This window comes from Macaca nemestrina, chromosome 7, assembly GCF_043159975.1.
Source record: "Macaca nemestrina isolate mMacNem1 chromosome 7, mMacNem.hap1, whole genome shotgun sequence".
Lineage (NCBI taxonomy): Eukaryota > Metazoa > Chordata > Mammalia > Primates > Cercopithecidae > Macaca > Macaca nemestrina.
The window spans coordinates 128,056,476-128,080,600 of record NC_092131.1 but is presented as its reverse complement, the minus strand read 5'-3'; the positions used below and the strand labels follow the sequence as shown (position 1 = coordinate 128,080,600).

Genomic DNA, 24,125 nt, shown 5'->3' with positions numbered 1-24,125 from the left:
TCCCTAATCTGTAAAACAGGGCTAATAATAGCAGCTACCTCACAGGGTTATTGTGATTATAGGAGATAACATAGCTTAAAACACTACCTGACACATAGTAAGTAAGCACTCAATAATGTTAGCTATTAATTATATGTCTCCATAGAAGTAAGTGCTAAACAGGCCACAGGCAGCAGCCTGCAGCACTGCTCCACAACAGGCTGGGAAGCAGAACTTCACATCCAAAATGAGTTTAACTTAAAATCCAAGTTCTTCAAGAAACAACAAAAAATTAACCTGAACTTCCCGAATAAAATGAGAACCAGAACAGAAATGTTAACTGCAGAAGGGAATGAAAAAGAAGGGAATTCTTCATTCCTTCCTATCCTTAGAGCATACTAGAATGAAGAAAGTGGTAACACCAGACATATGTATGTGGACTCAAGGAATTAGCAAGTGTTTTCAGAGTTATAAACCACTAATTCTGAGATATTTTGAATAATCTGTAAAGTCCAAGAATAATGAGAATAAAGAGAGGCAATACAAATTCTCCTTTTCAAAAAAAAATTCTTCTAGAGTCAAAAATAAACCTATCAATTACAAACCAGGCTGCTTAACAATATTTGGGAAGATACTGGATATTGAGCAGGCTAAACTTTTAATTTACAAAATATAAGAGGTAGTTATGGAATCTGAGATCATGTCACATTAGCTTAATTTCAGCCTAAGAAAAGGTGTCAGGTTTTGAATCAGGACCACCACAACATAAATTCTCTTAACTTTAAGCAGTTTCTTCAAATGGGAATGATGCCATTTACTTTATAGGGTAGTTGTGAAAATCATGTTACATTATGTGTAAGAGTTCTGTAAACTATAAAACTCTATGCAAATGTTAAGTTACTTTCGGACAGACAAGAAATAAGCATTTGGTATGACGGATCTCCCTCAACAAAAACTTTCGTTCAGTCCTGTTGCCAATTCCTATTGACAAGCTAAACAAGCATGATTTACCTAAATCTGTAGGTTTAAAAAAAAAGTCAATGACAAAAAAGAAAAAACAGTATGATTTTAAAAAAAACATGAGCTGCTCACGCCTGTAATCTCAGCACTTTGGGACACCAAGGTGGGCTGATCGCTTGAGTCCAAGAGCTCGAGACCGGCCTGGGTAACACGGCAAAAGCCCGTCTCTTCAAAAAAATTAGCCAGGTGTGGTGGTGCATGTCTATGATTCCAGCTACTCAGGAGGCTGAGGCAGGAGAATCACCTGAGTCCAGGAAGTTGAGGCTGCAGCACGCTGGGGTCACAACATTGCACTCCAGCCTGAACGACAGAGGAGACCCTGTCTCAACAAACAAAGAAAACAAAAACTATGGGAATCTCTCATCTCAGAAAAATATAACCAAAGTTTTGCATGTTTCAGGGGTATTCCAGACCCTGAGTCTAGATTGTACTGCTGTTAGATGAGTGAACAGTTAAAGGTCTATTAAGATGAGAGCTCACCTTATAGGGAAATGAGCCATGGTTTAAAAAACCTGGGATGGATTTTTCAACTTATTCAACCCCAGTTTCCTCACCCGAAAAATGGGGACAATGATTCCTATCTTCTTCATAAGGTAATGGCAAGATTCACACGAACAATGTATGTAAAATTACTTTGCAACCTGTAAAGATATACATGTAATAACATGTCAGTTTTATGCAAGCATTCTACTCTATTAGGTAAAGAATGATCTAAGGCCAGGTGCAGTGGCTCATGCCTGTAATCCCAACATTTTGGGAGGCTGAGGTGGGAGGACTGCACCAGTGTGGGCAACATGGTGAAATCCTGTCTCTACCAAATAGCTGAGCATGGTGGTGTGCACCTCTAGTACCAGCTACTTAGAAGGCTGAGGTAGGAGGACCAATTGAACCTGAGAGGTTGAGGCTGCAGGGAGCTATGATCATGCCACTGCACTCCAGCCTGGTGACAGAGTAGAGACCCTGTCTCAAGGGAGTAAAAAAAGAATGATCTAAACCAGTCCTGAGTGTTCTGTTAACATACCTCAAAAGTAGTGTGGAAGAAACTGGGGGCAGGGCTCACACACATCCATGAAGGAGGGGGATGTCTATTGGACTGACTTTTTCCAAATCTTTCCATTTTCCAAAAGAAAAAAGCATTGCAAACCACTGATCCAGAGAATTAACATGTTTCAAACAGAAAGTGACATTAAATGAGGTAAGGTTGCCAGAAATTAATAAAAATGATTTAGAATAAATTCTGGTTAAAAAAAAAAATCTTATAAAAATAGAACCTGACATCAGACCTGAGAAACAGAAAGAAATGGAAAATGTAGGCCGGGTGAGGTGGCTCACATCTGTAATCCCAGCACTTTGGGAGGCCGAGGCGGGTGGATCACCTGAGGTCGGGAGTTTGAGACCAACCTGAACCACATGGAGAAAACTCGTCTCTACTAAAAATACAAAATTAGCTGGGCGTGGTGGCGCATGCCTGTAATCCCAGCTACTCGGGAGGCTAAAGCAGGAGAATCAGTTGAACCCGGGAGGTGGAGGTTGCAGTGAGCTGAGATTGAGCCATTGCACTCCAGCCTGGTGACAAGAGTAAAACTCACCTCAATAAAAAAAAATTGGAAAATATTAAAAGTAAAGAGAAGAATCAGCTCAGAATTGAACCCCTCTTGCATTTCTTCTGCACGTCTGTCTTCCAAGGGTCATGCCTATGATCCTGAATATCCTCACATGGACTCTAACAGATTGAAAACTCTGCCTGTATGTTATTTATCAGAAAATACTATGGCCATCATGCGGTGGCTCACGCCTGTAATCCCACCTACTTGGGAGGCTGAGGCACAAGAATTGCTTGAACCCAGGAGGCGGAGGTTGCAGTGAGCCGAGATCACACCACTGCACTCCAGCCTGGGTGACAGAGCGAGGATACATCTCAAAAAAAAAAAAAAAGAAAAAGAAAATGCTAGCCACTTCTAGGCTTTTACAGTACTCAGGTAAACAGCTTCATTATCAAAGACACTGCTGGAGACTAACAACATTCCTTCTTCACCCCAGGGAGGAAAAAGGCATTTAATTTACTCTTGAGCAGTCAGATCCAAGAAAATGAGGCCAAATACAATAAATCAGGGCCCATTTTGACTTTGACATCAAAATGACCATGACTTTTTTAAAACTAAAGATGTGTCTGTCCAAGGAGAAAAATGCAGTAGCCACAAACTATTGTCAAGCTAGTCTTTTCAGGGGAATTTTAGGTAATTCACTTCCTAACTTCACAAATAGTACTTAAGCTGCTGGTCCATAAGAGAAAAAGCTAGTTTTGCTAGCCATTAAAAACCAGGAATGTCTCATGTAGGGGAAACAGAAAAATGCACACAAATAAGCTGTATCTTAAAGAGAGTTCTTAATGAAAGGTCTGGTTCAAATATGTAAGTGAAACCCTTACATATTTAAGCAAATGCTCATTAAGGTTCTCTTATCCCAAGAGATTGTCAAAAGTAGCTAAGGGCAGAACTAGAACTATACTCAAAATGGAGCTTTGAGGCCAAAAACAATTTTAATTAATTAAAAGAAAAATAATACCAGTTACAAAACATTATAAGAGTTACTTCAATTGACTCTCCAGTTAGCATTAAAGCCAAAATGAAAACAATATACCAGAAAGGTTTAATACTTCAACTTGACAAAGATTCTTTGCTTGACCAATATCTAGGCTTCTGAATCTTCTCCTAGGCCCATCTGTGAACTCCCTTATAAAATTTAGTGGGTTTTTTTGGTGTTTTTTTTTTTTTTTGAGAGGGAGTCTCGCTCTGCCGCCCAGAGCGAGTGCAGTGGCCGGATCTCAGCTCACTGCAAGCTCCGCCTCCCGGGTTTACGCCATTCTCCTGCCTCAGCCTCCCGAGTAGCTGGGACTATAGGCACCCGCCACCTCGCCCGGCTAAGTTTTTTGTATTTTTTAGTAGAGACGGGGTTTCACCGTGTTAGCCAGGATGGTCTCGATCTCCTGACCTCGTGATCCACCCGCCTCGGCCTCCCAAAGTGCTGGGATTATAGGCTTGAGCCACCGCGCCCGGCCATAAAATTCAGTTTTAGCAAAGAACCTTGCTAAGTCAATTTACCAAGAACCCCCATCCTTGATCACCCTCAATATCAGATCAGGTTCTTCAGCCTCTATCATTCCCTAGATGAGGTCTGATCAACCTGGCCTATCCTCAGTGAGAATGTTTAGGTTGGCTTAACCAAATCCTCCTTACCCCTAATGTTTCCTCTTAGTAATTTTCCATCCACTGACCCCCACTTGCCTATGCTGTATTCAGAGTTGGGCCCATCTCTCTCCCCAGTGCAGAGTTTCACTGCAGTGGTCTGGTCCCTGCACCTATCACAATGTTCTGAATAAAGCTTTTCTTACCATGCTTAACAAGTATCATTTTTTTTTTCTTTAACAAGTTGAATAAACCATTCTCAAAAGCCATAGGTAATTACTGCTCAAAAGCTAATCTTTGCCAATACTTTTTCTGTGAAATGCACCTGTCTATAAATTCAGCATTAACTTCTGATAACAAGCTTACTGACAAGTTGCTTGACAACAACTTGTCTCTGACAACACAGTAACAGTCACGACTTAAATGTTAAGATAACAAAATTCATCTCATTCTTCCATCATCATATATCATTGAATATGACAATGAACACAAGCAGTCCAAGCTGATAGTCTAAGTATAATCTAGAAGACATTTTCACTGAAAGAGGTAGTAAGCTACCTCTCCCCACCTTTTTTTTAAACAGCCATTCTCAGAAACCACAGAGTCAAAAACTCTGCCCAGAAAGAAATTCAAGTTTGAATCACAGGATGTTAGGTAACAGGAGTCCTAGTCTTCCCAGCTGATGAACTATTAATATTTCCAAAGCATAAATAGCTTATAGCAGAAATCACACTGAGAACTTTGTCATTATGTACAAAAGGCAAAGCTTTCCTTAGATGACAAAATTCTAAAGCAGCAATTCTTAAATTTTACCATGCAGCAGAATCATTTGGAGAGCCTGTTAGAACACAGACTGAGGCCTGAGACTGCACTTACAACAAGTTCTCAGGTGATGCTCGTGCTGCTGCTCCAGGGACCACACTCTGACAATGTCTTGGAGAATCTGAAACTGTGCAAATTTTGTGCAAATTTTCAGCTTTTTGAAATGGAAGGAAAATAAAGGGATAAGAGCCACACAGATGTTTCTGAAATCATACAAAGACTCTCCCATCATCTGGGTCTGTGATCCATGGCCAGAAGAAGTAGGGTAGCAAAACCAGTTGCTAAAAAACTGTGTCACTATGATTTCAAAACAATGTCTTTTATCTTGGATTTGTTCAGTTTTCCAGTGTATACATTCACAGGATGCCTTCAATTTACCATTTATTGAGGTCCTGTTTACCAAGGACTGTGCACAGGGATAAACTTTGTTCCTAAATGGATTTCAACCTTGCAAGACACAAGACAGAATAATCAAAATACAATACCACTGATAACAGCACTTCTATGACAGATATGTATGACAGAAACATACATGAAAAAGTAATTTTGTTGGAGGAGTGGACTAATGTATACCTAGAAAGCTTATGCATTAAAATCTAAACCTAGCCTTGTCAGTTGGGGGGAAAAGATGGTCTTGTTCTAGGCAAGAGGAAACACCATGAGCACAGTACTACAAATAGTAGGAATGAGTTCTAAATAAAGGTGAAAAAATTCAACATTTTTGAGTGCTATTATATGTCAAGTACCTATTAAGTGCTCATGCTATTCAGAAAAATAGGGCAGATGATATCCTCAAGACCTCATAATATAGGGAGAATGGCGGGTATCCTGTAAGCTATGAAGAGCATATTCTAAAATAAGCAGCTTGGGCTTCTTACCATACAACAAGGGGTATGACTGCTCTGACTGGTGGCAGTACAAAGGCTGTCAGAAATAAGGAAGTCAACAAGGAGTTAAGAAGCTCCTTCAATAATCCAAATGAAAAATGAGTCCAAACTAATTATTGAAGGAATGGTGAGAAGGTAACAGACATGAGAACTGTTTACAAGATAGAATCAAGTGAACTTATTGACGTGGGGTGGGCAGTGATACTACAACTGCAATAAGGGAAAGCATGCTGAATTGGCTTTAGAGACATCTGGAGATATCCAAATATAGTTAAAAATAAGGATCTGATATGCAGGAGAGAGGTGGAGGCTGGAAATATGCACTCGGGAATCATCAGCTTGTGGACGTTGAAGCCATGGGAGGAGATGAGCTGACTCAGGGAGGATGAAAAAGAAACTGAGAATGGAACTTTCTATATAATTATACTTCTTTCCAAATGATTCACCACTGAATGCAATGTACTTCCATTAGGATAAAATACCCCAAGTTAGGAACTAATTCCCTTCCCATATCTAGACAACACTTTTAATAATGTCAAGTAAATATTTTATTATTTTGCTTCAGAAGACTTAAAACTCCATGTCAATGACTCAGATACAAGGCACAATATCCATACCAGAAGGTCTCAAATCAGCATTACACTTCGCTTGAGTAAAGTGTGTAATGCTATTAGCCTTTACAAAGAATCCTGGCCGGCCAGGTGCAGGGGCTCCCGCCTGTAATCCCAGCACTTTGGGAGGCCGAGGCAGGCGGATCACCTGAGGTCAGGAGTTTAAGAGCAACCTGGCCAAGATGGTGAAACCCCACCTCTACTAAAAAATACAAAAACGTAGCTAGGTGTGGTGGCGGGCGCCTGTAATCCCAGCTACTTGGGAGGCTGAGGCAGAAGAATCACTCGAATCCAGGAGACGGAGGTTGCAGTGAGCCGAGATGGCACCACTGCACTCCAACCTGGGCAACAGAGCGAAAGTCCATCTCAAAAAAAAAAAAACAAAGAATCCTTAACTTCTGAGAAAAACAGTATCCATATGGTTCCAAAGATTACCTTTGGAAATGCTTTTTTCCCCTTATTTTTTGTATGATACATAATAATTGTATGTATTTATATGACACATCATAATTATATGTATGGGATACATAGTGATGTTTCTATATATATACACGATGTGTAATGATCAGATGGGGTAATTAGCATATCCATCATCATCTCAGACATTTATCATTTGTGTCGTGAACACTCAGTATTTTCTATTTTAGCAACATGAAAATATATATTACTATTATAGTCATCCCACATCTAGTATTTTCTAGCTATAAAACACTAGAACTTACTCCTCCTATCTAGCTTAACGTCCTTAAACAAATCCCTCCCTATTTCTTTCTTCCCTCACCTTCCTGTTCTACTTTTTACTTTTTTTTTTTAGAGACAGGGTCTCACTCTTGTCACCCAGGCTGGAGTGCAATAGCATGATCATAGCTCACTGTAACCTCGAACTCCTTGGCTCAAGCGATCCTCCCACCTCAGCCTCTAGAGTAGCTAGGACTACAGGTGTGTGCCACCCCACCCAGCTAAGTGTTTTAGTTTTTTGTAGAGATGAGGGTCTTGCTATGTTTTTTGTACAGTATGCTGGTCTCAAACTACCAGCCTCAAGTGGTCTTCCTGCCTTGACCTCCCAAAGTACTGGGATTACAGGCATGAGCCACTGTACTGGCCTACTTTTTACTTCTATGAGATCACCTTTTTTTTAGCTTCTGCATACGAGTGAGAACATGCAGTGTTTAAATTACCGTTCCTGGGTTATTTCACTTAACATGGAATGCTTTTTGTGGAGAAAAAGCTAACACATAATCCCAACCAAATTTTCTCAACTTTTAAAAAGGAAAACATGCGGAATCTCAGCCTAAAGCCCAAAGCTAAATCAACTTCCACTCTGCAGTAAAGAGTACTGAAAAGAAACAAAGCCAATATGCCACAGACCAGTGATTCTAGAGAAAATATTAACAGAAATAGTACCTCCTATTTTAGACTGTGATAAAAGTTCATGAAATATTACAATGTTTATGCCCCTTTTCCTACCTTCTGGTCCTCTCCAGTATTTCCGTAAAGATTAAACAAGTATGATTTTGGAAAATAAGGATATCACTGATACACAGACAAGTGAACAAGTGACTCTTCACTTCCACAATGGCATGAAATGGGAACATTTTCCCCTCTCTAGGCCCCAGTGGTTTCTCAATTTAAAAAAAAATTGAGGATGCTCAGCAGAACTTTCCTGAGTCTTATTTTGAATCTTGAAAAATGAGACAAATTTGACTCTGTTACATATGGACCATATGGACAATGTGCTGAAACTGCAAACATTCCCACTACTTAAGTTGTGGTAGTAGCAAAAATTATTTATACAGTTACACTGAGCCAGAGTCCAAAGAATATTTGATATTTGGTGTGACACAGTTTATGAAGATCCTGTATTTGTCCCTGAATTCTCAACAACTCATTATTGTTCATTCAGGAACACAAGGAACATCATTCTTAAAGTAATACGCAATTTCACTCCCATTAAATGGGAATTTATCACATATTCAACTCACTGTTAAATAATTAGAAGATCCCACTTGTGGAATTTAGTATGCCAATCTCGAAACAGACTATCAAGAACACTTTCTTAAAATTAAATATATGCTCCCCAACCCAACAATAAAATACTATTCAATGCTTAAAAAAAAAAAAAAAAAACACTCTCAAGCCATTAAAAGCCAAGGAGAGACCTTAAATGCATATTACTAAGTGAAAGAAGCCAATCTGAAAAGGGTACACCGTATGATTCCAACTACATATATGACATTCTGAAAAGGGTAAAACTATGAAGATAACAAAAAGATCAGCAGTCCCAGGAGATAAGAAGGAAGGAGGGATGAAGAGGTGGTACACAGGATTTTTAGGATAGTGAAACTATCCGTATAATACTATAATGATTAGCATATGTAATTACATATTTATCAAAACTCATAGTATGCACAACATCAAGAATAAACCCTAAACTCAAAGTCCTAAACTATGGACTTTGAGTGATGATGTGTCAGTGGAGGTTCATCAATTTTAACAAATGTACCACTCTGGTGGGAATGTGATAGTGGGGGAAGCTGTATGTGTGTGGGGACAGGGGTACATGGGAACTTTCTGTACTTCCTGCTCAAATTTGCTGTGAACCTAAAATTGCTCTAAAAATGCAGTCGATTTTTTTTAAAGTATCAACTGAAAAATACTTATAACCATGTACTGAGGTTTATTTGTACTTGAAACTGAGCATATCTGATTGCAATTTTTCAAATGATAATAAATGCAAAGCTACTTTTGAGCAATCAGAAATCACTTCTGCTCAGACAAGCTAGTAATGTTCACCGATCTCGTGTTTCTGATGGAAGCACAGAAAACATGGGACAGGTGGGGCATAGTGGCTCATGCTTGTAATCCCAACATGGGAAAGCCAAGGCAGGTCAAGACCAGCCTGGGTAACATAGAGAGACCCTGTGTCTTACAAAAACGTAAAGAATTAGCCAGGCATGATGGTGTGCACCTGTAGTTCCAGCTACTCAAGAGGCTGAGGTGGGAGGAACACTTGGACCCAGGAGGTCGAAGCTGCAATAAACCATGATCACACCACTGCACTCTAACCTAGGCCCATAGAGCGTGACCTGTCTCAAAAAAAAAGAAGAAAAGAAAAGAAAACAATGGACTCTTAAACCTTAAGATCTATCAGACTTCCACTAGGCTATCTTAATTAATGCCCTCCTAACTCCATTAAACAGAAATCTCCCATGGTAGGGAAAAGAATGTTATAGGAGGAAATCTCCTAAGCCTTCATCACATTAAATGCCCAGGAGAATAAATTACACTTATGGGTAAGGTAACCATATAATTTGTCATCCAAACCTGAATACTTGTGAGAGTGAAAGGGGTGCTGTTAATAATTCTGACAAGGCAATAGTTACAAAATGGGAATTATGGTTACTTGACTTACAGGGAACCTGGAGGATGTATTATGTAAGGTTAAGCAACTAGAGTGGAGATATCCCAGAATAAAATTCTAGGTCAAATAAACTTCTAAATACAGTATATTTGTGATTTACAAACTTGGAGCAATAATTTTCCAAGAATCCCTTTGACTGTTAAATATCTGTGTCTCAGATTCAAATGTATCAAGTCCTCCAAACTACCTCCAAAATTCCTATTTTATTTTTGTTTATTAAAATTATAAATCTTCCACCTTATTCTTCTGCATTCAATATTAACTGGTAACTATACCACTCTTGGCTAATTTTTCCATTAACCAGAACCTACTGTCTTACTACATAAAGTACACAATTCAAGGCCCTACTGCTCCAAAAGAAAATGCTTCTCTTGATTTTAAATGGCAGTATACAAAGATCAATGAACCCTAATATTTACAAAGGGTAGTCCTCCACTTAGTAATTTCAGAGTATTATCATACTTAGTAAAATCATAAACTCTGGTTAAAAAAAAATAGGCCAAGATTGTGTCAGCTAGCATTGACTCTCTAGAACTTATTATCGTATACTCTCTAATAGTGTCTCAGAAATGAATACGAAGCTATATGGCAACAAAATGCTGGACTTTTTTTTTTTTTTTTTGAGACAGAGTCTTGCTCTGTCGCCCAGGATGGAGTGCAGAGGCATGATCTCAGCTCACTGCAACCTCTGCCTCCCGTGTTCAAGCGATTTTCCTGCCTCGGCCTCCCAAGTAACTGGGATTACAGGAACCTGCCACCATGCCTGGCTAATTTTTGTGTTTTTAGTAGAGACAGGGTTTCACCATGTTGGCCAGGGTGGTCTCAAACTCTTAACCTCGAGTGATCCGCCTGCCTCAGCCTCCCAAAGTGTGGGGATTACAGGTGTGAGCCACCGTGCCTGGCCTGGACATATCAATTTAAATTGTAACTTTTTGAAAAGTATATTTAAGCCAGATGTGGTGGCTCACGCCTGTAATCCCAGAACTTTGGGAGGCTGAGGCAGGTAGATCACTTGAGCTTAGGAACTCAAGATCAGCCTAGGTAACAAGACAAAACCTCATCTCCATAAAAACTACAAAAAAAAAAAAAAAAAAAATTAGCTGGGCATGGTCGTCCACACCCGTAGTCCCAGCTACTTGGGAGGCTAAGGTGGGACGATCATTTGAGCCTTGGAGGTGGAGGTTGCACTGAGCTGAGACTGCGCCACTGTACTTCAGCCTAGGAAACAGAAGGAGACCCTGTCTAAAAAAATAAATAAATGCTTATTTACAGAAATTATTCCATTTATTAAATACATACACATATATTAAAACCTGAAACCTCAGTTCCCTTGTGCATATAATCAAAAGACTGGAACAGAGAGTTTCTAAGGTCCTTTCAGCTTTAACATTCTGAAAATCTATGTATTTGTAGATGTAATTGATGAATTAATTCCAATGCCATATTCTACGAATCCATGAAGATGCATAAGGTAAGAAAGAATATATGTTAATAGATTATAAAGTATTTGGAAACCAGGATATGTCTCTAATTTTGTTTCCCCACAGTGCCTTGCTGCACACATTATACTCAATATTTGTTAAAAGAAAGGGGAGGAATAAGATTCTTATTAATGAAGGATTCAGAAAAAAAAATCCTTTCATTAAATTTCAACCAATTAAGAACTTAAAATGTACTAGTCATGTTAATAAAAGTATAATAAATGAAACCATCTTTCTTTGATTAGTGGAGCTTTTCACAGAAAGGTGGCCATCAGAGCCACCTTTCTTAATTCAACAGAATCATATTAATACATTCTAAAAGACTAGACTACGATATATTTGAATTTACCAGATACCTTAGAAGTTACCTTTTGTTTAAAAAAAATCAAATCCCTAGTGTCAGTTTGCTTTCTAACAAGTAAGGGAATAAATTTGAGCTTAAAATAGATTTCTTATTTGAGTTTTTATTTTACAGTTAGGCTTCAACTTAACCACTGTTTTCCAAATTAGGTAGTGATGCTGCCCATCACTAAGTCTAAAAGAGATGGATGTTCATAGCCTCTGTGAAACTCCTAGCACCAAAAACAAACAGCCTAAAAAATCTTTTTTTTTTTTTTTTTTTTAAAGATAACCTTGAAAAAAACCATGGTGGGACAGGCATGGACATATTCTAACTATTCTTAAAAAATAAAAAAGAACATTTCAAAAAGATTTCATAACTAATGTCTCCAAAAGGAAATTCATTATAATAGCGGCTAGCCTTTATTGATCATTTATGTATCAGACATAATGCAAAGCATATCATAATTTAATCTGCTACATAAAAATACAGTCTCCCTCTTAAGGTTGCTTTTGCCATTCTATACAGTACAGAGGAAGGATGCACACCTTGGCAGTATTCTTCCAGAGCTTGCAACCACTACACTATACTGCCTCACTGACAGCAATGCTTTTACTATGAACAATCAGAACTAAATAATATCCTATATACATTATTTAATGCAAACACATTTTATCTTGGAATGACTGTACACAGTGAATTGTACTTCTTTGTCATCAAGGTTAACAGTTCAGGCCTTTATCACTACACTTTCATCCCCAATCTGAATTACCTATACAAAAAGTCTATGTGGGCCTGTGAGTTTAAAGGTATTTGGTATCACTAACCAAGACCCATTTTTAAAAGCTGATGTTCCTAACTAGTAAACTGGAACTTGGTAGTAGATTTCCAGTTCTTACTGACAGATCTCCAAGATGGGTACTAAAATGACACACCCCTAAGACTTTCTTCCCACCAAGAAAGGTTCATCCTCTTTCCAACCAGAGACTTAACAGCACATTTCTGCACTCTGTCATGTACATATACCTGGATTTCAAAACTTGGGTAAATGACAGGTAGCTCTTTCTTCCCCAGAGGTTGGCAAGCCTTGTAATAAAAATTATTTTACTGAATCCATTTTGCATAGGTAATTATACTTGTGCTATTTTATACATTCTGTCTTAAATGGGTCATCTTTTCTGTTGGTCTCATTTCAATAATGGACATACATATTAGTATAAGTATTTTAATTCGTGGCTTTACAAAGTACGCAGAAGACCTTTTCCATGCAAGAATCAAGACTGACCAAGTAGATTAGGAACCAAAGGTACAAAACCCTTTTATGCAAAAACTTTAAAAGTAGGTCTACAAAGGGGTCATGCATTTTTCAATTTAAAAACCCTGCTCCACAGACCCTAAGAATTCTTTGGAACACTTACGGGACTCCCTCTACCCCTCAAACAGCTCTACTTGTATCTAATTAACAACAATAAACTTTCTGCAGCTACAGGTTGAAAACTCCTAAATCTAATTCTTACCCCAAATTAACATTCATATATACCACAGGCCAAAGAGGCTATACTTTAGATGCAGAACCCTTAATAGAATTCAAATATTCCGACTCCTGTTCATTAATACTCTATTCACTAAAACCTGCTGCCTCCTCAGTCCCTCAGGAAATCCCAAAATTCAGCCAACTGTCCAAATCTATTCTATTCTCCCTTCACAATCACTTCTTATTTCCACTCTCCTCAACTTGTTTCAGGTCTGTATTACCTCATAACTACATGATTAAGTAGAACTTTCACCTCTGCAATGAGGTAGAGAGTTAGATTATACTACTTACTTAGTGTCCCAGACACCAGCAAAATATTGCTGCTTATCTTGAAAAGGGACAGCAAAATTGTCTCTAGAATGCTTTCACTAAAAATTAGCAGAGTTGTCCCAGGAGTTATCCACGTGACTGATATATTAAATGTGTGAACACTGAAGACTTCAGCCAAAAAGTATGCCTGAGGATAAAAATTGAAGTAGTATATTTTTATGTTCCATTTAATGAAGCTTTTCCCTGCTTCCCTCTCAGTAGGCCAATTTCAATATCAAGAATGCAGTCATTATCAACATAATTCCCTTTAGTGACAATTAGTAACAATAAATGTATTCCAGCAGTTCCATACATTTACATAAATAAAAATATCTGTCACTCCGATTACTATATTCAAAAAAGACTGTAAATATCAAGATGAGTTATACCACTAAATGCAAAGCATCATAGTATGGAAATGATATGCCTACATAAACCAAGCTTCGAAAGAATACACGACTAACACTGCTAACTAAAAAGTAGGAATATCAAGAAGTAAAAGGAAGAACTTCAACATTTTAAACACCTAAGTGTTATTTGAAGTTATCATGTAAGCAAATCCTATCACAATTTTTAAAAATCCAGTAACTTTTTCCTTCTTTCAAAAAACTGAATGAAATAATTCAGTGTCAAAATATTGGCTAACCACTATCCAATGCGGAAGGATTCATCCTTCCTAACTAACCACTGGTATTCCCTCCTGTGGTTAGTTACAGCTATTCTTTGGAAATCTGACCTGATGAAAACTTCACTAAATTCCAGGCACAGATGGCTGACAAGCTTATGTATCTGGTTACCTCAGGCTCACCTACTACTGGGCCTGTCAAGTTTTTCCAGTGGTGTATTTTGAGAGTTCAAGACTTGACACAATTCTTTAGTTCCTTCCTTGACAAACAGATAGTGTTGCAGAATGATAAGGTGACACTCTACTAAGACACTACTAAAAACACATTCCACTCAAACTCCCATTCTGGCTTTATAAAGCTGCTGAAATATACACACCTATTACTAAAATACAAATGCCAGGAAAGCTCTTTCTTCTGATAACTTCTGAGCAATTTTCACTATAACCTAATGTTCCCACAGCAAGAACTACTACTTTGTATACTCTAGTGGGGTTTTTTCCCCCCTTTAATGCATATCAAAATTTGCCCTTTCATCCTCCAGCTGTAAAGTCTGATTACCCTTAGCACCACCCCCACCCCATAATTGAATTTTAATGTCTACTTGCCACTGAGTAGCAAATTATATGCTTCATGGGCAGACGTTTCAGAATGTTTCATGTACGCTACTCCACAGTAAGTGGTAGCTTTACAAGGAAGCAAGTACCACATAGCTCACAATCAACATTCATTGCTAGTCGCCTGCCTGGAATTCTTTCTGCCTCGATGTCCTCACTTCCATCAGGAATTAATTTCCTTTGTGACTAAGCCTTGAAGACCAGCTGAGCTGTTTCTGAGAAATATGGGCATTATGACCCTTTGGGGATTAAAAGATTTTTTAAAATGTTAGAAAGATCTCTACCATACAAAGAAAGTCATTAAACAGCTACTAGGAAATGCAAAAATACCCACTCACAATATGCAAACACTCCTGCTCAAAAACACCCGTCATCTAAACTTTTATATTACACTTAGAATATGGAATCACTACCTCCCTGCCTAAAAAGGATTAAAACAGAATTTTAAAATTTTAAGTGGCAAATGTTTATCTAGAAACAACTGAAGATACCAAAAGAAACAGGATCGAGAAGGTATGTGTAAGAAGAAAATAAAATTAAGATAGGAAAAATAAAATGACTTTATAAGAAATTATAGGCTGGGTGCAGTGGCTCAAGCCTGTAATCCCAATACTTTGGAGACCAGCCTGAGCAACAGTGAGACTCTGTCTCTACAAAATATTTTTAAAAATTAGCTGGGCATGGTGGCATGCACCTGTGGTTCCACTACTCGGGAGGCTGGGGTAGAAGGATCACTTGAGCCCAGACAGTGGAGGCTGCGGTGGGCTGTGGTCTCGCCACTGACTCCAGCCTGGATGAAAGAGCAAGATCCTGTCTCAAACAACACAAAACAAAAAACACCTCCCTGGGCAACTTAGTGAGACACCATCTCTACAAAAAACTTTTTAAAAAAATTAGCCAGGTGTGGTGGTACACGCCTATAATCCCAGCTACTCAGGACACTGAGACAGGAGGATTGCTTGAGTCTGGGAAGTTGAGGCGGCAGTGAGCTATGATCATACCACTGCACTCCAGCCTGGGCAACAGAACAAGACCCTGTCTCAAAAAAAAAAAAGTAATAAATTAACTTAAATTAAAAATTTTAAACTAAGGCATAGAGGTCTTTAAAAGGATTCCAAATCATATCGTAGAAGAAAAGAAAGATGGACAACAGAATTATGGTGATGGGAATAAAGCTTCTATTGCTTTAACTATTTAGATCACTGTCTTAATTACTAATGTTTAAAAAGCAAAAAACCTTCTGCTGCTAAAATCTGAAAACAAGATGTAGAGCAAGCTGTGTATGTCTCTACAAAATTTTACAAGAACCAAGAAAATGTAAAACTTTCAAAACATTCACTGGAAAACTGGAGGAAAATAATATACCACAGTTTCCTAGTAAAACTCATGCTGCTAAACTTCTAAGTCAAACAACCACCACTAAAACATATCACTTCTATGGAACAACCTAATTTTGATGGTGCAATATACTACTGTAGTATTAGCAAAATTACCTGCTGCAAGCCAGCTTCAAAAATAAAAGACCACTGCTACATGGATACATTAATGTTAAACGCTAACCCGAAAGACCAAGGAGGGTGATCTACTGAAACAGTTTGGAATAAGCATATTTAGTGTTATAAGCATCAGATTCCACATACCCTAAAAGGTAAATAAGTTGTGTGTTAACCAAAAAAGTTCATTTTAACTACTTTGTTGCTTGTTAAAAATAAGAAGGGACTAACATCCTCTATATTAAAGATTTCAAATCTTATAATCATTTTACTATAGAACACACAGCTAACTTTAAAACAAAAGATTAAAAAGTAACCAAGATAACTGAATGGGTATTAGGGCAGAGAGAAAAGTTAGTTAAGCACATGTATTTTATGTTAAGTACTGTACTGGGCTTCGTATGTATGCAATCTCATTCTAACCACCATCCTGTGAGGTGTGCATTATGTCTAATAAGCAGCTGAGGAAACAGAGGCTAAGAGAAATTAAGAGATTTGCCAAAACTCAGGGTTTCAACCTAATCTCTCAGGCTCCAAAATTCATAATATAATCCTTTGGTGAAGAGGACACAACTTGGGAGGCCCACTGATAATTTCATTTCATCAGCATGGTGTTTTTAAATCCAACTTTCAGTGTTTTCAAAGCATGTACTCTCTAGTTTAACAAATGGTACTTGTTCAGCTCTTGTGGTAAATGAGTTTGCAAACCCTGCTTTAATGCATGTTAATAAAAAGAATAAAGGCAAGTCAACAGCTGTTCTCCTTGCCTTTCCATTCCTAGATGGGATGTGGCTTTCACTACTGATAGTCCTAGGGACCAAGTACTATAATCCTACATCAGAAGATACTTACAAGTACAGGAACAAACTGAAGATATTCTCAATGGGGGCTGCCCTGCCTTTTATAGGGCATTTTGGAAATTTGTCTATTTTTGGTTGACACAATGACTGAGGTGAAACTATTAGTCTTTAGTGGGCAGGCACCAAGGATTCTCAATATCCCACAAATTAGGGAAAAGTCTTACACAGTAAAGAATTGTCCCGCTTCCTACACCACATTCAAATGACATTCAAGATGAAAAACTTGTTCTGAGCCCAGAACCCAACTCTGTTTTAAATATAACACAAAGTATTCTTGCATGATTTTAATCATCACTTAATTTTCTAGGAATGTAATTACTGTGTAAAGTGAGAATAGACTGTTCTTTGTTTCATTTGGAACTCTACCAAGAGCTGTTCACCTTTTCAGAAAATCACATTATCAACAGCAACACTGCCTATAGTATTCGATTCACCATTACAACACAACTGTATCGGTCTGAATTTGTAGCTTGGTTTTTCTAATATAAACAATGGGCTACTCCAATGTCTTTCTGTGTAGCCATCCCTTAGTACTTACAGACTGATCTAAACATTTTATTATTATAGTTACTTTCCCTTATTTTCTCCCTTATATTACATTTAGGACATCAGATTGTTTTTTCTTCAATAACATGTAGGTAGGTCAAAACACCTATGAATTTTATCTCAGGAGAGTAAAAGGCAGTTACAAAAATTTGCTATAAAAAGGAAACACAGACATCTTGATTTCACTTTCTGTTACCTATCTCGGGGAGGAAAGGAGAGAATGGGGATGAAAAATAACAAGGGTCCCTGTGACAAAATTTAACTTGAAGTGACAGCAGTGAGCACACTACAAAGACTATAGAAATTCAGTATCAACCTTCCCTAGTAGAGAGGAATAATTAATTCAATGAAAAGACTGGCCTATTAACAACCATCTAAAATGCACATTTTAATAATATAATCATCATTTGTCAAAAGAGCCAACCTTGAAATAATCTGGCCTTTCTCATTAGTACTTTATTTTTCCTCTTAACTTTCTTATGAACTACCAGAGTTGCAGTTAACCTATTAAAGGTAAACACTATAAATACCATGCCCTATAACTCAAAGCTAAACAAGCATACCATTTAAAAATACAGCAGTTTATTAAGCACTTTAGCATACATTATAATTTAATCCCATAAAACTCTATGGGTTAAGTATTATGCTAATTTTTAAAATAAAAAATGCAGACAGACAGTATTTCAGGGCTACTGCCAAATCCAATGTTCTTTCTATTTAACTTCATAGCCCGACAAGATGACCTTTTCAGTATAGTTCTTATTCACATTTTATATTTACAATGGTAATTTCCTACTTTCATAAAAACTACAAGTTACCTTTAATACTTTTAAAAATTACCTTAAATATATTTCAAATAAATACGGGTAGGTATAACTAGGGTTATGTTTCATGTTCCTTAACATCATTCTCCTGTTTCATGTTCCTTAATATCATTCTCCCATTGTTCAATTCCGCTTATTCTTATAAACACCACTCCTTGCCTCAGCCCATAACAAAATGACAAAAGGAAGAGCTCCCATAATGAATTACTGATAAACAGGGACACATCACTACTAAAAACTCATCAAACTTTCTTGGTACTGAAATTTAGGCATAAAGTAATCACATCCCCTGGGAGACTGAAGCAGGAGAATCGCTTGAACCCGGGAGATGTAGGTTGCAGTGAGCCGAGATCGTGTCACTGCACTCCAGCCTGGGTGACAAAGCGAGACTCCGTCTCTTAAAAAAAAAGAAAGAAAGAAAAACAAAGTAATCACATCCCTAGTCTGTCTGCATTGTTAACATCCACTTTCTGACTCTCTAAATCAGGTGGTTACAATTCAGCAAATGAAAATTATTTTGAACCTATTAGAAAGAAAAGGGTGTGGTCGATCACATCTTTGTTTATACCTTTTTCTTCTTCCAAACCAAGAATACAAATATATTCCAAGCTCCCAGGTACAAATAAGGAAAAGGGCAATCCTTAAAAGAGAAGCCCCAGGAACATCCTTATCATATACCCTTTATGCAATAATGCCCTAAATTTTTAAATATTTTAGGTAAGAAGAGGGAGAATCGTTTAAAAAAAAAAAAAGCCTGAGGCCCTCAGCCCACCTTCTTCTCAAAAACAGCTTTAATTTTCAGAGAATAAATGAAAAAAATTAGTCAGTTATAAGGTAGCTGAACTGAAGAAAACATATATAGAAATATGAGGTTATCAAAATAAAACAATGCTACTCTAACCTCTATTTTCTCATACAAAATTTGCAATGCAACATGATTTTGTCCCTATTAAATCTACATTAGGAAGATTTCTTTTAATACACAAAAACCTCACCAAATTACAAGGCTGTCTTTTAAGTTCTAACTGGAAGGCCAAAATAGCAAAGATACATTCTTCCAGGGTCGCCATATTAAGTAAACAAAAATTCTTCATTTTTGATCTGAAATTCAAATATAACTGGGCATTCTATATTTTATCTGACAACCCTACACTCTTCAAACTAATTACAGTGAGCTCCCATCTCTACCAAGGTATTACAGCACCAGCTCCCACTTTTAAAGAACAGGCTATGGTTTCTATCACAGCAGAATTTTAACTAATGAAGTCTCAGGAGTTAGGATGAAAGTGTCCTTTACCAGGTTTTTAATAGCACATATTTACCATACAAAAGAAAAAGCTTAATTACTAATGGCCAAAGGTTACACTTTTACTAGGTTTCACCTAAAATCTAATGGGCTCTTTATTATTTAGGCTTCTTTGTATTAAACATATATTGGAAGAGTTTCATAGTTCAGCTTTTTGGTAACAAAAAAGAAGCTGCTTCTGAAGGTTATAGTAAACGAAATTCTGTTTTAATATCACAGGCAAGTCCTAAAAGCTACCTTAATGGATTCCAAAGTTAATCAACCATTTTTCTTGGATTCATAATTATAGAAGTTTAGAGCTAGAAACACGAATTTCTGACCTTTAAAAACTTCTGGCTGGCAGGGGGCTGTGGCTCATGCCTGTAATCCCAGCACTTTGGGAGGCAAAGGCAGGAGGATCACTTTAGTCCAGGAGTTTGAGACCAGCGTGGGCAATATAGGGAGACCTCATCTCCATAAAAAATTTAAAAATTAGCCAGGCATGGTAGTACATGCCTGTGGTCCCAACTACTTGGAAAGCTGAGGCAGGAGGATCACCTGAGCCTGGAAGGTTGAGGCTGCAGTGAGCAACGATTGCGCGACTGCATTCCAGCCTAGGCAACAGAGTGAGACCCTGTTTCAAAACAAAACAAACAATAGAAAAACACACTAACTTTTGAAAAGCCCATTTCATTTCATATTCATTTCCATAAAGATTTTTCTCTCACTGAGCTCCTAAACAACCACAGTACTAAAAACAACAGAAAGATCATTTCTGGTTTAAAGTGCCCTCTCAACCAGCTCTTTGTCCTACTTATAATGGTTCCGACATGAGTGCAAATAACTGTTCTTCTGCTAGTTTTATTAAAATCATCTTAATACTAAACCTATGCTTTTCTTCCCTGTGCTCTAGGCCATTGCTCTTTGATACAGCCTATCCATCTTTGGAGACTGCCTAATTCCCTTACTTCATTTACACTGCTACCTTGAAAGTATTAATAGATAATCACATCCCCCTAGTGCTCCCTTTTCCTAAGTTTAGCTCCTTCAGGCTTTTCTCCTAAATCTTAAGCTACCATCAACATAGATTCTATGTCTCTTCCAAAATGTGGTTAGAAAGTATTCTCATTTGGAGTTCAGTCCTAGTAAGAAAACAGTAACGCTGTTAGGTAGCACCATACTTTTGATACCTGATCACTATGTTATTTGTGTAAGGGTAATTCAATGACAATTCACCGCAAGCTATTTGAAACCTCTTTCTACTTGCTCTTTTCCAGGTAGCAGTTTCCTGGTTTGCATTAAGGCCATTTATTTCATCTCCCTTGATGCATGATTTGAGATTCAGCATTAATGAATACAATTTCAATGCTAGAGCTCCTGTGCTATTTTTTTCCAGTTGTTCCACAATGGTTCCCAAACCTGCTAAACTCGTATGATCAAAAAATCCCAAGTTAAATTTAACACATTCCTTCAATCTATGAATTTGGAAGTATTTCACAGATAGCTGCCAACAAAGGAAGACATCTTGTTGCGTTCTTTTCCTCCAGGAAGCAGTGTCTAAAAACTAGGAAATAATCCCACTACTCTAGGATCTTAAACGTGAACAGCAGTGATGGTTCTGCTTCCCCTCTCTTTCTCTTCCCTTGGCCAGTACTCAAGTCAATCTGTACTCAACAGAAATGTGCCTCAGACTACAGCAACCGAGTAAAGCATTCGGCTTAGAATAAACATTAGTACTCCCAGCCCTGCACTAAACTCCAAGGCTCGGGAATAACGAACACAAGGTCTAATTTAAAACGAAGCTCAACTGAATATACTGGAAAAGTTATGTCTTGATTATGATATTCAAATTACTGTGGCTTCCCGTTTCTAAAGTTCTAATAGGAAAAAAAAGTCACTATATATAATGGCTAATGTATAAATCCAAAATGTTATATTTTCTTTACTCATAATGACTAATAACAGTATGTGCTGATATTACTGATAAATGCCTAGTGAAAATCCTTATTGTGTTAACAAAAATCATAATTATTCCAGACTAATACAGCATGTAAAAAATAAACAAAAACCCAAAACTACTCCATACCTGAAAATGCTGTTTTTCAAATGAGTTTCATGGCCCATGAATGAACTGTGAATTCAATTTAGAAGGTCACTATGGTTCTCTTAACTACCTCACACAGATTAAGAATAGGTAATGTTTCACAAAATGTTACATATTTGTGTAATTTTGTTACAAATTTCTATTAGTCAAAAACTACTCTATCTGGGTCACAGACAAAAAAGTTTGAAAGCCTTTTTCTAAAGAGCTTTATTTTTAAAGTAATTTCAACATGATTATATGTGAGCCAAATATTATCTTTTACTCACATAAACTAACCCCTACTGACTATATTTCAGGTCCTAGAAAATTCTAGTTTGCAATGTAATTTTTAGGTTATTTTTAAATTAATAAGTAGCAAGGATGTAGCTGAAACTAGATGATGAATACACGGGGGTTTATTACATTATTTAATCTATTTTTGTACATGTTTGAAATTCGGAAGATCCAAAAGAAAAAAAAGGCAAAGAAATGGACCTAACAGACAACAAAGTAGTACAATGAATGTTTACAAATTGAGAACTTTAAACACAATGTTTCTAAGGAATAACAATCTAGGAATTTGCTTGGATTTAATTCAGGTAACACTTGGGGTTGCATTCTTCGACTACAATGGACGGATTTCCCGATCTTAAACAATGCATAAGGGACTGCAGAAACTAACTCATATATAGAAAACAAACTTTCTCAAAAGACAACATAAAAATACAAATAGTTAAGTGTGTTTCATTGTCTCTTTATTAGCCAACCACTTTCAGCCAACAGAAATTTCATAAACTACCTACCTACCTACCTGGCAGGAATATTCACTTCTTTATTCACACTGGCAATTTTCCCAGCAAGTTTAAGATCTCTGTATAACGTTGTTCTGCCTCCCTTGAAACAAGAACTGCAAGGGTTGTCTGAAGTAGATTTAGAGGCAGATTTCAAAACAGTGCATGCCTCAAAGTTAATTTTCATTATATCCAAAGTAAGTTTCTAAAAACTTTTAAACAGAAAGTGTTATCATCTCTGAGCCTTTAACCTATTGGAGACAATATCTAAGCCGTAAGGGCAAGAGAATTAGTAATTTTTAGAACTGAAAGGAAATTCAGACATCATCTAGTCCAATGGTTTCCAAATACTACCATCAGGAAGAAGAGAATCTCAAAGGCATAACAATTTATATATGCAAACAAACTCTTGTTTGTTTTCCTGTATCTTCCTGCACATGAAATACTATGCCTTATTGGTATTCTATCAGAAAAGGATGTGACATTTCATCATGTATTTTATATTTAATCATGTTTTTTAGTATGTGAGTATGCATTTAGATATGATTAAAACTATTGGTACGATTTGGGACTTAATGTTTTCTAATTATAGAAACTTACATAATCTATCCAACCCTAATACTTTCAGAGTGATTTCATACCATCTCATTTATATTTCATGGTCTAGTAAATTTGAAGTAATACCTGGGTGACCGATGATTTTTAATAAGGCAAGAGAAGGATATCCAAATTGGCATATTTCAGCCGGGCACGGTGGCTCACACCTGTAATCACAGCACTTTGGGTGGGCGGATCACCTAAGGTCAGGAGTTCAAGACCAGCCTGGCCAACATGGTGAAACCCCATCTCTACTAAAAATACAAAAATTAGCTGGGCGTGGCGGCGGTCACCTGTAATCCCAGCTACTCAGGAAGCTGAGGCAGGGAGAATTGCTTGAACCCAGAAGGCAGAGGTTGCAGTGAGCCGAGATCATGCCACTGCACTCCAGCCTGGGCAACAGAGCAAGACTCCATTTCAAAAAAAAAAAAAAAAACAAATTGACGTATTTCTGGAAAATACCATAAAGCATATCATAAAGCTCCAGTAGTTAAGATTATTTGGTAAGAAGGTTAGTCTTAAAATAGTCCGTAATTGTTTCAGAAATGCAAGAGAATATCATTTAGCACCTTTTAGTACAAGAAACTCAATACAAGATGTTTCCATCAAGCTGACCACATTCTATTTTAATAAATGGATAACACTCAGTTTATTTATTTGAAAAACAAGAAACACAACAAAAAACCAGCAGGTATCTGAGGAAGATTAAATGTCTCCCCTAACTTACCGTGTGCAAGTAAATTTACATACGTAGGAAATTCTTTAAATATTTAGAAAACCCCATTTATATACAGATAGACAAAAGTTCTGAGCAATC

General features: G+C 37.3%; 1 protein-coding gene across 7 annotated transcripts in view; it reads right to left on the bottom strand.

The window, feature by feature from the left end:
- Positions 1-24,125, bottom strand: part of LOC105463780 (neuroplastin) — a 72,775-nt gene that overhangs the window by 42,900 nt on the left and 5,750 nt on the right. For 3 of the 7 annotated variants that reach the window (XR_011626378.1, XM_011711073.3, XM_011711075.3), the window contains exon 1: positions 5,061-5,253. The exons of the other annotated variants lie outside the window; for them this stretch is intronic. Coding sequence is in view for 2 of the 3 variants with exons in the window: in XM_011711073.3 (XP_011709375.1) it covers positions 5,061-5,238 (178 nt within the window). In the remaining variant the exon portion in view is untranslated. Of the gene's footprint in view, positions 1-5,060; positions 5,254-24,125 lie in introns of those variants that run through there. 7 annotated transcript variants of the gene reach the window in all.